This window comes from Sorex fumeus, unplaced genomic scaffold (assembly GCF_029834395.1).
Source record: "Sorex fumeus unplaced genomic scaffold, SorFum_2.1 ptg000038l, whole genome shotgun sequence".
Classification (NCBI taxonomy): Eukaryota; Metazoa; Chordata; class Mammalia; order Eulipotyphla; family Soricidae; genus Sorex; species Sorex fumeus.
The window spans coordinates 5,282,608-5,296,489 of record NW_026606095.1 but is presented as its reverse complement, the minus strand read 5'-3'; the positions used below and the strand labels follow the sequence as shown (position 1 = coordinate 5,296,489).

Genomic DNA, 13,882 nt, shown 5'->3' with positions numbered 1-13,882 from the left:
AGCCAAGGCAAGCACCCTACCTACTGTACTGTCAGTCCAGCCCTGAGTTTATATAGTTTTTAGAATTCCTGATTCATTAGTGAATATCTTACTGTCTATTGAATGACGATATTTTTCTCTAGTAGTAGTACTTGTTGCATTTACTTTTCAGGTGGGATACCCCTAAAAGTTTCATGTTTTACAATGTGAATAATTCTCTTTTTGGGGCAGCTTCGAAGCTACCTAAGAATGAAGATGTTGTCATCTTTCAGATTTTAGCAGAATTATCATGCTTACAGATCTTTATTGAGGATCAGAAACATAACATTTCTGAAATCAAGATTGAAGGTAATAAAGTCTAAGACAAACAAACTGAGCATTATTCAGTGAGAGACAAGGCATTCAGTCACCCTTTCTTTCTCTTAGGACTGGACTCTGAGCTAGTCATGAAGCCGTCAGTGATGGAAATCACTGTAAAGCTGAGGAATATAGTTGTTTTGGATTCTGATACAAAAGCTGTGTACAAGAAGGTATGAATCTGTTTTTTTGAGTGGCACATGTGAGGGAGCAGTTGCTCTGTTGACTGGTGGTCCTGGTCCAAACCCTTGCTTCGCGCTTCATGGACGCTCATTCCAGGCCACCCCTGCCAGTCAGGTGCAGTGGCCCTGGGTACCTGGTCTGCAGGCACAGAGGGCTGTGGATTTAGGAGTGTGTTGTGCCTCCGGTTCTCTCCTCCGTGTCAGTTTCGGACCTGGCCTAGTCATTTCTTTATTGACTGACCTGAGCTTCCTTAGGTTCCTGTGCTTCACACATGCATAATATATTGTGCCCCCTGGTAAGTGTTGAACAGCCAAATGCAGGGAGTGAGGAGAGAAAGGATTCATGTATATATTCGACTGAGCACGTGTGAGTACAATATTTACAAATATTAGCTATATGAAATCGCAAATTCCTTCAACTCATTGATTCTCATAGAATCCTTTGATTGACTCCTTTTCACTTGGGGGCCACACCCTGTGGTGCTCAGTGCTTCCTTCTGGCTTGCACCCTGGAAACAGACACACACACACACACACACACACACACACACATACACACACACATACACACACACACACCCCACACACAAATACCACATAGTGTATATATGAATTAAATGTATAAACAGTTGTTGGGAATAATTATTGTGGCTTATAATGTACAATGGTTTGGAGTTCTGCATAGTTATGTGTTATTGGTGGTTATGGGGTGTTTGAGCCACAGCTGGCAGTTTTCAGGGCTTAATCCTGGCTCTGGCTCAGGGGTCACTCTTGGCAGTACTTGTGTGGCCATATGTGGAGCTGGGGATCAAACTAGGGTCAGCTCTGGCAAGGCAAGGGCCTTACTCTTGTACTATCTCTTCAACTGTGTGTAATTAACCGTATGTAAGATAAACTGTTCCTTAGTAATTGTATGAGCATTAACAAGTGAACTTTTCCTTGGGTTCTGTTTCTTAAGTATTAAGTGAGGTAAGTTAAAGCGATGCTGTTGGAACATCATTTGAGGGAATTGTTTTTGAAGCGGGGCTAGTCAGTGTTAGGGTAGTTCAGGTGACATTTTTATAATAATGTTACTAGCATTGATGGTTTCGCTGTGCAATTACTTCCACCGCCGCCAAGTGCCTAGTTCCCTCCCCTTGTATTACTTAGTCTATCCCTTCATCCCCCCACAAATACCTTGCTTCGTAATCACAGTTAATAGATATTAAAAAAAACGCATACATTATATTTGTATTGTTTTGGCTTTTGCTAATTTCAAAATACTATAAATTCTGCACTGCATTTTTTATTTTGACAGTCTGAAATGAGATAATTTTGAAAGGAATTTATTCATGTGGATGCATACTTGTACAGCTGTAATGTCTTTTAAATTGAATGGCTGGTAGTCGAATAATATTTTGTGACTGGATATTTTGGTACTGGGTGTAGAATTGTAATATTCTCTAACCATTTTGGAGGCGTACAGTTATGGTTGAACCAGCTCAGCTTTTAGGTAAGATTTGCCTGTAACTGAGCCTGATGCACAACAATCTGATAGGATTTGAATGTTTCTGTTTTTCTTTATGAGTCTGGCTTGAGGTTTCTCAATTTCATTAATCTTTCAAAGAATGACCTTCTGTTTTAATTGAATTTTGTTTTGTTTTTATTTTCTTCATCATCTAATATGGATTTAGTATTTCTTGTTTCACTATTTCTTGCTTTTGGTGAGATTCTCTCCAGCAGTGCTCAGGGGTCAGTTCTGGCAGTGCTCAGGACCACTGAGGTGGTGCTGAGTAGCATGTGGTGTTAAGGATTGAGCCAAGATCTGCCCATACAAGGCATGTTCTTCAAGAGCTCACTTGAAGTCTTTTTCTAGCCTTTCAGGGTAGAAACTTCGGTAATTTGCAAACCTTTAGTTTAGGTGGGGGACAAGTCTCTGGTGGTGCTTCTTGACCACTCCTGGCTCTGTACATGTTGTTCCTCGCATTTCTTTGGGAGAACCATATAATGCTGGGGATTGGACTGGACTCAAAATTGTTGCCTAATTTTAATAGGATTAAATGATGGAAAGATTATTTTAACGTGGGTGGTGGGGGGAGTGCTTTGTTATATAATTGAGATAATTTCATAAATGGATTTTTGGAATTGAATTTTTTCTGACAAGGCTCTTTATATCACCGAAAAAGAAGTTTTCAGCTTCAAAATGTTTTCTTACGTGGATGCAACAGTTGGTGCTGCCTACACAGATATGAATGTGGTTGACCTCCGAATTAATTTAACTGTTGGCTGCATTGAAGTAGTCCTTATCACTAATTTTTTATATTCGATATTGGTAAGTACATTTTTGTTATTTCATACTGGTTGGAAAGTTGCTGTGTGTCAACTATAGGTAGAAAGAAATATCACCTTGATTTTGTTTTTCCTAATTTAAAAAAAAAAACTTTCTGTCATTTATTATTACTGAGTTCAGTACTTTATAGAACATCATTTTCTTTTTTTTTCCTTTATTTTATTTTTTTAAAGTTGTAGATTTACAATTTTTTGTGCTTTGGTTTCAATTATACAATGATCAGATACCCATCCCTCCACCAGTGCCCATTTTCCACCACCATGGATAATATCCCTCCCACCCCCATCCCCCCATCCCCCCTGTCTCTGTGGCAGGGCAATCCCCTGTGTTCTCTCTCTCCTTTTGGGTGTTGTGGTCTGCAAAAGAGGCATTGAGCGGCAAACATGTTCAGTCCATAGTCTACTTTCGACATGCATCTCCCCTCCTGGGAGGATCCTCCAAACATCCTTTATTTGGTGCTCCCTTCTCTATCTGAACTGCCCTTTCCTCTAGGATACCCGGCTGGCCTCTAAGTTATGGAGTAATCCTCCTGGTGCTGATCTCAGCTATTCTTGGGTATTAATCTCATACTTTGTTACTTTATATCCCCCAGATGAATGCAATCTTTCTATGTCTATCCCTCTCTTTCTGACTCATTTCGCTTAGCATGATACTTTCCATATTGTACCACTTGTATGTAAATTTCATGACTTCATCTTTTCTTTTTTTTTTTATTTTATTTTTTTTAAAGTTGTAGATTTACAATTTTTTGTGCTTTGGTTTCAATTATACAATGATCAGATACCCATCCCTCCACCAGTGCCCATTTTCCACCACCATGGATAATATCCCTCCCACCCCCATCCCCCCATCCCCCCTGTCTCTGTGGCAGGGCAATCCCCTGTGTTCTCTCTCTCCTTTTGGGTGTTGTGGTCTGCAAAAGAGGCATTGAGTGGCAAACATGTTCAGTCCATAGTCTACTTTCGACATGCATCTCCCCTCCTGGGAGGATCCTCCAAACATCCTTTATTTGGTGCTCCCTTCTCTATCTGAACTGCCCTTTCCTCTAGGATACCCGGCTGGCCTCTAAGTTATGGAGTAATCCTCCTGGTGCTGATCTCAGCTATTCTTGGGTATTAATCTCATACTTTGTTACTTTATATCCCCCAGATGAATGCAATCTTTCTATGTCTATCCCTCTCTTTCTGACTCATTTCGCTTAGCATGATACTTTCCATATTGTACCACTTGTATGTAAATTTCATGACTTCATCTTTTCTAAGAGCTACATAGTACTCCATTGTGTAGATGTACCAAAGTTTCTTTAACCAGTCATCTGTTCTTGGGCATTCAGGTTTCTTCCAGTTTCTGGCTATTGTAAAGAGTGCTGCAATGAACAAACAAGTGCAGATGTCACTTCGACTATACATTTTTGCCTCTCTGGGATATATTCCCAGGAGTGGTATTGCTGGGTCAAATGGGAGCTCAATTTCTAATTTTTTGAGAATCGTCCATACTGTTTTCCAGAAGGGCTGAACCAGTGGACATTCCCACCAACAGTGAAGGAGTGTCCCTTTCTCGCCACATCCACGCCAGCATCGGTTGCTTTTGTTCTTTTGAATGTGGGCCAGTCTCTGAGGTGTGAGATGGTATCTCATTGTGGTTTTGATCTGCATCTCCCTGATGATTAATGATGTAGAGCATTTTCTCATGTGCTTTTTTGCCATTCGGATTTCTTCTTTGAGAAAGTTTCTGTTCATTTCATTGCCCCATTTTTGGATGGGGTTGGATGTTTTCTTCTTGTGGAGTTTAACCAGTATTCTGTATATCCTGGATATCAACCCCTTGTCAGATGTGTATTCGGTGAATATCCTTTCCCATTCTGTAGACTGTCTTTGTATTTTGGTCACTGTTAGAACATCATTTTCACATGTGAATATTTCAGTTCTTTGGAGAATATATTCTGTGTACTAACATACTAAATATACGCATATTATGTTAATTTTATATATCACTGGTTAATTGATGATATGTCATTGGTTAAGTGATGTCTACCTGACTTCCATTTTTGGATAGTTACAAACGAAATAATTAAAGTTTGTTTGATTTCACATTAACATTAACAAAGTTGTATTTTCTGTGCATTAAATTCTGCATATATGTAAAGGTAAAGGCCCTCCCGTTGATCGTCGATTTGCTCGAGCGGGCCCAGTAACGTCTCCATTGGAGACTTTGTTGTTACTGTGTCTGGCATATTGAATACTCTCGGTAGCTTGCCGGGCTCTCCGAGAGGGGCGGAGGAATCGAACTTGGGTCGGCCATGTTGGCCGCTTGTAAGGCGAACGCCCTACCCGCTGTGCTATCGCTGCATATATGTGCGAACCTTAAAGAGTTTAGCTGCATTTTATATAGGACCCTACTAAATTATCTGCATTCTATTTTAGTTCATTTTATTCTGTTTTTTAAATTTGCTTTGTTTATATTTTTTCATGTGCCATACCTGTCTCTGTGACTCAGTATACATCTTTTTTATGTTATTAGTGTGTTAAGATGTATAAGCCAGATAACTAGTTGGTTCTAATTAAAAGTTTCTGTTCACGTGACCATTTTAATTGAGGTTGCCATACGATTCTTATCTATGGCCATAGACATAGCTTGTACAGAGAAAAGTAAAGACAGACAACTATTCCTTGTCTCATTTTTTTCTTCCCAGTTCCATTCTGTTGGAAGTCATTGTCAGTAAACCCTGTTGCAATTCAGCAAAATATTACTGGAAATAATATTTTTCCCCTAAACAGAAAAATTAAGTCCAATTCTTACTTATTTAATATCACTCAAGTATCTTAGCTAGTATTTACAATTCACAGTTAGAAAATGTATGAACTTTAAAAGAAGTTTTTTTTTTTCTTAAAGTTTCTGTGGACTTTAGTAAATAGAAATAAAGTGATTATTTAGCTGTGAGAGAAAGTAAAATTGCAATAAAAGTAGGTTTCAGTGAAACGTTCCCAAGTCCTCTTGTAGCTTTGTTGTTCCAGGACTAAGTTTTTAATTGCTTTATTGTGTTCCTGTATCTTTGTTTTTCTCAAGTTTGGTGGAAAAAATTAAGCCTTAATAGATAATGGTTGGTTATATTAAGAAAATTTTTCTAATGAAGATAAAAATAATTTCCAATATGCACTTAATAAGTCTTATTAATGGTGACGTGAATAATGTAATTTTGTCACTTTTATAGACTTTTGTAGATAATTTTCAAGCCGTTAAACAAGCTTTAGCTGAGGCCACTGCCCAGGCTGCGGGAATGGCTGCTGCCGGCGTCCAGGAGCTGGCCCAGAGGAGCACGCGGATGGCGTTGGACATCAACATCAAAGCCCCGGTTGTGGTCATCCCGCAGTCTCCAGTGTCTGAAAATGTTTTTGTGGCTGATTTTGGACTGATCACAATGACAAATAAGTTCTCTATGATCAAAGAGAGTCAGAGTAAGATGCCACCCATTATGGATTTGATAACAATAAGGCTGAGTAAAGTGCGACTCTACAGGTAAAATCTCACAAGTAAATTTGTATTTTATAGAGAAGTCTTTGGTATCTGAACAATTTTGTCATAGCGATTTTTATTCTAAAGATTGAAGTCACAGTTTACACTATGAAAACTTTGAGGGGTTAAGTTTAACTTGGACAGAGGACTAAAACACACCATCCCCTCCAGTCTCTCTCTCTATGTCTTTCTCAACCCTGCTTCCCCCAGCCCTTTGAGTAATAGTTATTTTGGGGTGAGAGTCTATTTCTTGTTCTTTTGCTTTGTGTATATCCCACGTGAATGAAATCGTGGAGTCATTGTCTTTCTCCTTCTGGCTTCCTTTAGCACAGTCTCATCAGGCTGTCCATGTTAGTACAGATCCATACTAGGTGGTGCTGTATTCCTAATCCTGCTCAGGGTTCTCTCTTGGTGGTACTTGGGGGACCATATGTGGTGCCAGGGATTGAACTGGGGTCATTCTCATGCAAGGCAAGAGTATTAATCCTTGTGTTATTTATGAAATCTTATTTTTAAAATTATTATCTCTCTACAGGTTTAAGCAATGGGTTAGACCGTCTCTTATTTTCATATGTAGATTTAATTTTTCTTAAATAAGGGCTTGAACTATGGTACAGCAGGACAATTAGCTTGCACACTGCTGATCTGGGTTCAGTCCCCAGCATCCCATTTGATTGCTGAGCCTTCCAGGAGTGATCCTTGAGCATGAACTCAGGAGTAAGCCCTGAGGGGCTGGAGCAATAATACAGAAGGTACGGCCTTGTACGCGGCCGACCCTGGTTCGATTCCCAGCATCCCATATGGCCCCCTAAGCACCACCAGGAGTAATTCCTGAGTGCATGAGCTAGGAATAACCCCTGTGTATCACCGGGTGTGACCCAAAAAGAGAGAGAAAGAGTAAGCCCTGAAAACCGCTGGGTGTGTGGCCTAAAAACTAAGAAAAAATATTTTTTTAAATAAAAGTTTATTACATACAGTATTTACTGATTCTCCTTTGTTTATAAAATGCCAAGTATAAAATATTTTACTGAGTATATCTGAAATAATTCAAACAATTGTATTTCTCTTTGTAGGACTCAGTTCATTAATGATGCATATCAGAAAGTACTGAATCTATTAATGCCATTAAATCTTGAGGTGGTTGTTGAGCGAAATTTATCCTGGGAGTGGTTTCAGGAAATTCCCTTTTTCAATATAAATGCTCAGCTGAAGCCAATGGAGGTAACTTTCTTTGTGCTGCATTTCTGGATTCCCCCTCCTCCAAGATTTCTGGGGACAAAAGAAATTTTGAGTATAAAATTTCTGTTTTATCTTGGTTAGAATTGCAGATGCTATCTATTAACCTGCTATCGATTTCTGTTCATTAATTGAACAAATATTTGATTGCCTGTCGTATTTTAAGCTATTTTGTACATACTATAGCAGTTAAACTGTGATCTTATATCTGGTTTCATGGAGCTTAGCATTTTAATGTAAAGATTCATTGTGACAGTGGTTGAGAAGTTTTGACTAAAATAGTACACAGTGTCTCAAGAAATTGAGCATCACATCAGAACTCAATTAAAAAGCTAAACTCAGAAGCCACCATTTCGCCCCCTGGGTCAGGACTTCTGTGAAAGGAGCCTACTGCCTGGCTTGGTCCGACCCCTACCCCAAGAAACTGAGCATTGCCTAGGAATCCTGTTACGAACACTCACTCTGAAGCTGCCACTTAGCCCCTTAGGTCAGGATCCCCGTGAAGAATGATCATTAATGCAGCCACACAATACTTCGTTTCTTCATATGTCCTGGAAAGCGTACATTGACATTGTATCATCTTAGTCACCTATCCACACAACAGACAAATTAAGCTGTGGTTGTAAGAATTACTGGAATGGTGGCAGAGCCACTGTACACTAAAAGCCTTCCTGGAACCAGCAGAGGAAAACTTAAATGATAGTTTGTAAAAATGAATTTGGTCTAGAGAACTTCAGCAAGGAGGAAAGAGTGCAAAACCATGCTGGTTGCCCTAGAGCTCACAGAACATGGGGTGTTGTGAAAGGTGAATTGAAAAGATCCACCTCTAAACTGAAAAAGTCACAAAGGGAAAACAGTGAATGCAGATGGTAGCCCTAAAGACTCAACCAGCTGTGTAACTTCTCTGATAAGGATTTTAGAGAGGAAATATTGAGGATATTTAGTGAGCTCTTAGAAATAGTGAAACAGCCAATAAAACGCAATAGGATGTGGGAGCAGAAAATGATCAAACTACAAGCAGAAATGACAGAACAAAAGAATTTGGTATGTGAAATAAACTCACTGGAAGGTCGCAGCAGCAGAATAAAAGTAACTGAGGACAAAGTTAGTGACTCTTAGATGAGATACAGGAAACCTCCAAACAGCAGAAGATGGAAAAAAGCATCAACATAAATGAACAGCAAACGAGGGAATTCAAGAGGATCAGGGAATTCAACAGCATGAATTCAAGAGGATCGGCATGAAATCATTGAGCCCCAGGAAAATTAATTCTCATGAAACAGTAGTTAAAGAAATATCACAGAGGAGTTTCTAGAGTTAAAGAGCACATTCACCAGATTTAAGGGTCCTAACGGGTGCCAGCTAAACAGGAGCCAGAGAGGTCACTTGTGGGCAAATGACAACAAATGGGATATAATTGTTTTAAAAACGAAAAATGAATGCCTCACAACAAAACTTTGTACAGCTAAACATTCATTCAGATTTGAAGGAACAGTATAGGACTTCACGAATAAACAACAGCTCAGAAACTTCATTCACTTGGAACTTCACAGGAAGAACTGAACTTCAACTGAATTGGAAATGGAAGGGAGAATGTCACAATAGATAACACAGAATTATCAGGCATTACTTTGAAAATCTTCATGCCACAAACCTAGAAGAAATGGATAAATTCTTTGACTCCTGTAATTTCCCAACACTGAGCCAAGAAGATTTAAAACACCTGAACAGATCAGTTCCTGTGGTGGAAATAGAGATGGATTCACTAGTGAGTTCTTTCAAACCTCTAAAGAAGAGCTACTGCCAGGGGCCAGAGAGACAGTAATGCAGGTAGAGTTCTTCTTCTAGGGTTCTGGACATTTCTAACCTGGACTTGATCTCCTGCACCCCATATGGTCCTTCAAGCCTGCCAGGTGTGATCCCTGAGTGCAGAGTCAGGAGTAAGCCTTGAACATATCAGGATGTGGCCCCAAAACAGAAGAGCGACTGCCAGTCCTTTTCAGGCTCTTTCAGAAAGTTGAAGAAAAAAAAAATCCCAGTTTCAAAGAAGCAGAAATTACCCTGACACCAGAAATAGAGACAGCATAAAAATGGAGAATTACGGATTGATATTTCTGATGAATATAGATGCAAAGACCCTGAACAAAATACTAGCAGGTCAAACCCAGTAGCATCATGACCAAGTGGATTTATCCTGGAGATGCAAGGTACTTTAACATATACAAAATCAGTGTGATATACCATATCAATACAAAAATAAAATTAAAAATAATATCAGTAGTCTTCTGCAAAGCATTTTACAATATCCAGGACTTGTTCATGATAAAAACTCAATGAAATGGGAAATGAAGCAACTTTCCTCTAGCATAGTCAGAGCCATTTATAACAAGCCCACAGCAAACATTATTAATCAGCACTCAGCTGAGTACAGTGGGGAAAACCTAAAAGCATTCCCTCTAAGAGCTGGCATAAGACAAGGTTGCCCACTCTTGCCACTTCTAATACAGTACTGGAAGTACCTGCTATAGCAGTTAGGTAAGAAAAAGTTGTTAAGGATATCCAGATAGGAAAAGAAGAATTCAAGCTCTTTTTTTGTGATGACGTGATACTATATTTAGAAAAGACTCTCCTCTCGCAGCCAAATTCTATCTTGGGCGAGCTGCCTGAACAGGCAGCTGAACATTTGTACATAGTTTGAGTCACTGTGTTTTTCTGTCTGACAGAGTGAGAGTACTTGGGTTGTAAGTCACTTTCTTCCGTGAACTAGGAGCCTCCCAAGTTCAGAATCTGCAAGGCAGATTCACTGTTGCAGTCTGAAGTTATTGGGTAGCAGATTATTTTATGTTTAAGACAAAGTTATATTTATAAATGATTTACAGAGTTATATTCATAAATGAGTTTCAGGCATACAGTGTTACATCAGCAATCCCATCACCTAGTGTTGACTTCCCTCTACCAGTGTTCCAGGTTCCCACCCAGCAGCTCACCTCCATAGCAGGCACATTTAAAAGTTTATTTCTAGTTTGGATTTCAAGATTTCTTGTTCAGAGGAAACCTATGCTTTCTACAAAGCACTCAGCTGCGTGCCAGAGGCCCATGATCTACTCTGGTACAGCTGTGATTTAAACATAGATATGTAAAAGAAATTTGCACAGAAACATCTACATTAATGATTTACTTAATACCTAGATGTTATGACCACTCACACACTGATATAAACTGAACCATCACAACTTTCAGAGTGGCTCTTCTACTGATGATTTTAGGCTAATTTTTCTAACAATCTTTTAGTTAGTTAAGTGTATTTAAATACAATATTCAACTTTTAAGCCTTGATTACTTACAAGATCAGAATTATATGTTCTTTACTGTAGTTCGAGAGGTTCCAAAAAAGGATAATTCACATGAAGCAGACTGTGAACTATTTTTCATTATACAAATATATTACTTGGTATTTCATATTTGTAAATTGGGGTGATGATTTCCCCAACACATGCAAAGTTAACCCAGCATATACAGAGTAGTTAAATACTTAAAATGAAAGTGCATCTTAAATATTTGATGTCATGAAGTTGATTGGCACATTTATAACAACAGCAACAGCAACAAAAAAATTCAAACTTCCTTCCTTGGTGGTGGCTCCTCTGTTCTGTTCTTTCATAAAGTGATGCTTTTCTTTATTTCGCAGTGTGAGAAACCTTGGGAATCCTGTAAGCAAGGTTGTACGCTTTGCTGTTGTGCCACAGTTCAGCCCCAGTCAGACATTTTATTTATTATCCAAGTTTATATTTCACAAAATACTAAAGATCACATGGGTGTTTATGTAAATATATTGAGTTATAAATATTTAATTTGTTAAGATTGGATTTTGGAAGATTGAAACAATAATTTTTAATGAAAGATATTTAAGGTCTTGAATTAGCATTGTTAAAATAAGCAAATCTTGTTTTTTTTTTTTTTTTTTTTTTTAAACAGCTCGTACTTAGTCAAGAAGATTTAACAACTCTGTTTAAAACTTTATATGGCAATATATGGTTTCAACCATTGGCTGATTCCTCAAATGCAAAAGTAGTAAATCAGAGTAGTGCTATGAGTGAAGCAATAATTGCTTCAGACCTTTCAGGAGGTATGTTCTTAACCTTAAATTCTGTTTCCTCCCTCCTTGTGTATACCACATTTTCCATCCTTCTGCCTTTCCTCTTTCCTTCCTTCATTTCTTTTGTTATGGGTAAAATAAGACTTAATGTCCGTTGTTTGTCATTCTACTGGGTTTTGATTTTTTAATTGAAATTTCTGGTTCTGTGGTAGCAAAATTCTTGTCATTCCAACATCCTTATAAATCCTTGTTTTCAGGGTTTTTTTTTCTCATTTTCTCGTCCGTATTTTCTAGAGCAGCATATATCGCAAATAAATGTTTTATATTGATATTAGGAGGTATTAGAATTAGAGATATAAGAAGGATGATCATGAGTAAACAATAGATTCCAGTAACTACTTGGAAGATAAATAGATAAAAGTTAGATGTACTTGAGTCATTACTTGGTAATGCTTTCAGCTTCCTGATGCTGTTGAGGGTTGCTCCTTGTGGAGCTTGGAGGAATGTGTAGTGTTGGGGATAAGGGATTTTAGGAATATTAAGTACTGAATTTGGTGATCATTATCTCCTGCTTCTCAGGATGAGTTCTTAGAAACAAAACAAAAGCCTTAAGCATGGAGTTAGAAGGTAAGTACGAAGTAGGAATGTATGGGTGATGTAATCTACACCAATATACAAGAAAATTAAATACAGAGATAGAAAATGAGATAAACTTCAGAAGATCCAGTTTCAGAATTGTAAGTCTGGTGAAAGAATAAGAAAGTAGGAGAAAAGAATCTTAAAAGAAATAATAGAGGAAAACTCCTTAACTACTGGGTTTCAAACATATTAAGTAAATTTTCATATATAAAAGATTTATGAAATGACAAAGGAAATATGTATTAAGATTTTTTTCTTAAGCTGACATTAGGTGCTTGAGGAAAAAAAGGTGCTTGTTGTTTATAGTGGTGATGGTGATTCAGGCCCAAGATCTCATACATGACATGTTCTCTGACACTGGTACATCCTTGGTCCTGTAATCACATTTATCATCAAAACTGGATGAGTTGCAATGATTGGATAAGTAGAGCAGAACAAGTTAGATGTCTAAAGACAGTTATTTAAAGTTAAGTTTCTATTTATGGCTAAGTTATTATAAAATATGAAAAAAAACTAATTCAAAATTTGCTTCTTTTATATCCATTTCTGAAAAAATTAGTTTGAGATTGTATTCTAGGAAAGTAAAACAACTCATGAAAGATTAAAATATGAGAACTGAAAAAACTACAAAAATTGGAAGCTGAGCAAAACACTGTTAAATATAACTAGATCAAAATGAAAATTAAGGAAGAAGTAATAAGATTCCTTGAAACTAATAAGAACAAAGAAAATAACTTAGATTCTATGGGACAGCAGGAAGGAAGAGCAAGGTCCAGCAACTTAAACATGCCTTAAACAACTGCAGAAGGAACAACAAATGAGTCCCATCATTTGTAGTAAAAGGAAGGATAAGAGAAACAAGTGCAGAAATTATCATACAAATAAGAGCAGTAGAAAGAGTCAATAAAGCTTGGATCTGGTTCTTTGAAAGAATAAACATGATTCGAAAATCTTGATCTAGACTCACCAGGAAAAAAAAAGGAAAATGCCTGAGTAGATCAGAGATAGAAGGGAAGAAATTACCAAAAAAAAAAAGAAAAAAAACCTCAAAAATTCAAGATATTTTGAGAATTACTGTGAGCAACTTTATGCTGTTAAGCAAGAGAACTTAGAAGAAATGAATAGATTCTTAGAATCATTCAATCTCCAAAAACTGAAGAAGTAGAAAACCTCAGTTAGCCAATCACAAGCAAGGAAATTGAAACAGTAATCAGGAATCTCTCTTAAGAACAAAATCCAGATCCAGATGGATTCACTCGTGAATTTTATCAAATCATCAAGGAAGAGGTACTACTGTTACTAGTCATATTCTTTAATATTGAAAACAGACATTCTTCTTAATAGCATCTATGAAGCTTAACATTATAATAAACCAGAACAAATAGAAACAATTACTAGAAAAAAAAATTCAGACAAATTTTTCTGATGAACATTGATGCAGAAGTCCTCAACAGAATCTTTGCAAACTGAATTCAACAGCATATAAAAATAAATCATACACCACAGTCAAGTGGGAATGAATCCCTGACATGAGCCAGGGATGCAAAGATC

The 13,882-nt window shown here is 37.6% G+C and overlaps 1 protein-coding gene across 1 annotated transcript in view; it reads left to right on the top strand.

Moving 5' to 3' along the window:
* Window positions 1-13,882, top strand: part of VPS13A (vacuolar protein sorting 13 homolog A) — a 210,696-nt gene that overhangs the window by 90,849 nt on the left and 105,965 nt on the right. Inside the window, exons 30-35 of the mRNA XM_056118801.1 lie at window positions 211-327; window positions 406-509; window positions 2,662-2,829; window positions 6,059-6,363; window positions 7,434-7,581; window positions 11,572-11,722. Of these exons, the coding sequence (XP_055974776.1) occupies window positions 211-327; window positions 406-509; window positions 2,662-2,829; window positions 6,059-6,363; window positions 7,434-7,581; window positions 11,572-11,722 (993 nt within the window). The remainder of the gene's footprint in view (window positions 1-210; window positions 328-405; window positions 510-2,661; window positions 2,830-6,058; window positions 6,364-7,433; window positions 7,582-11,571; window positions 11,723-13,882) is intronic.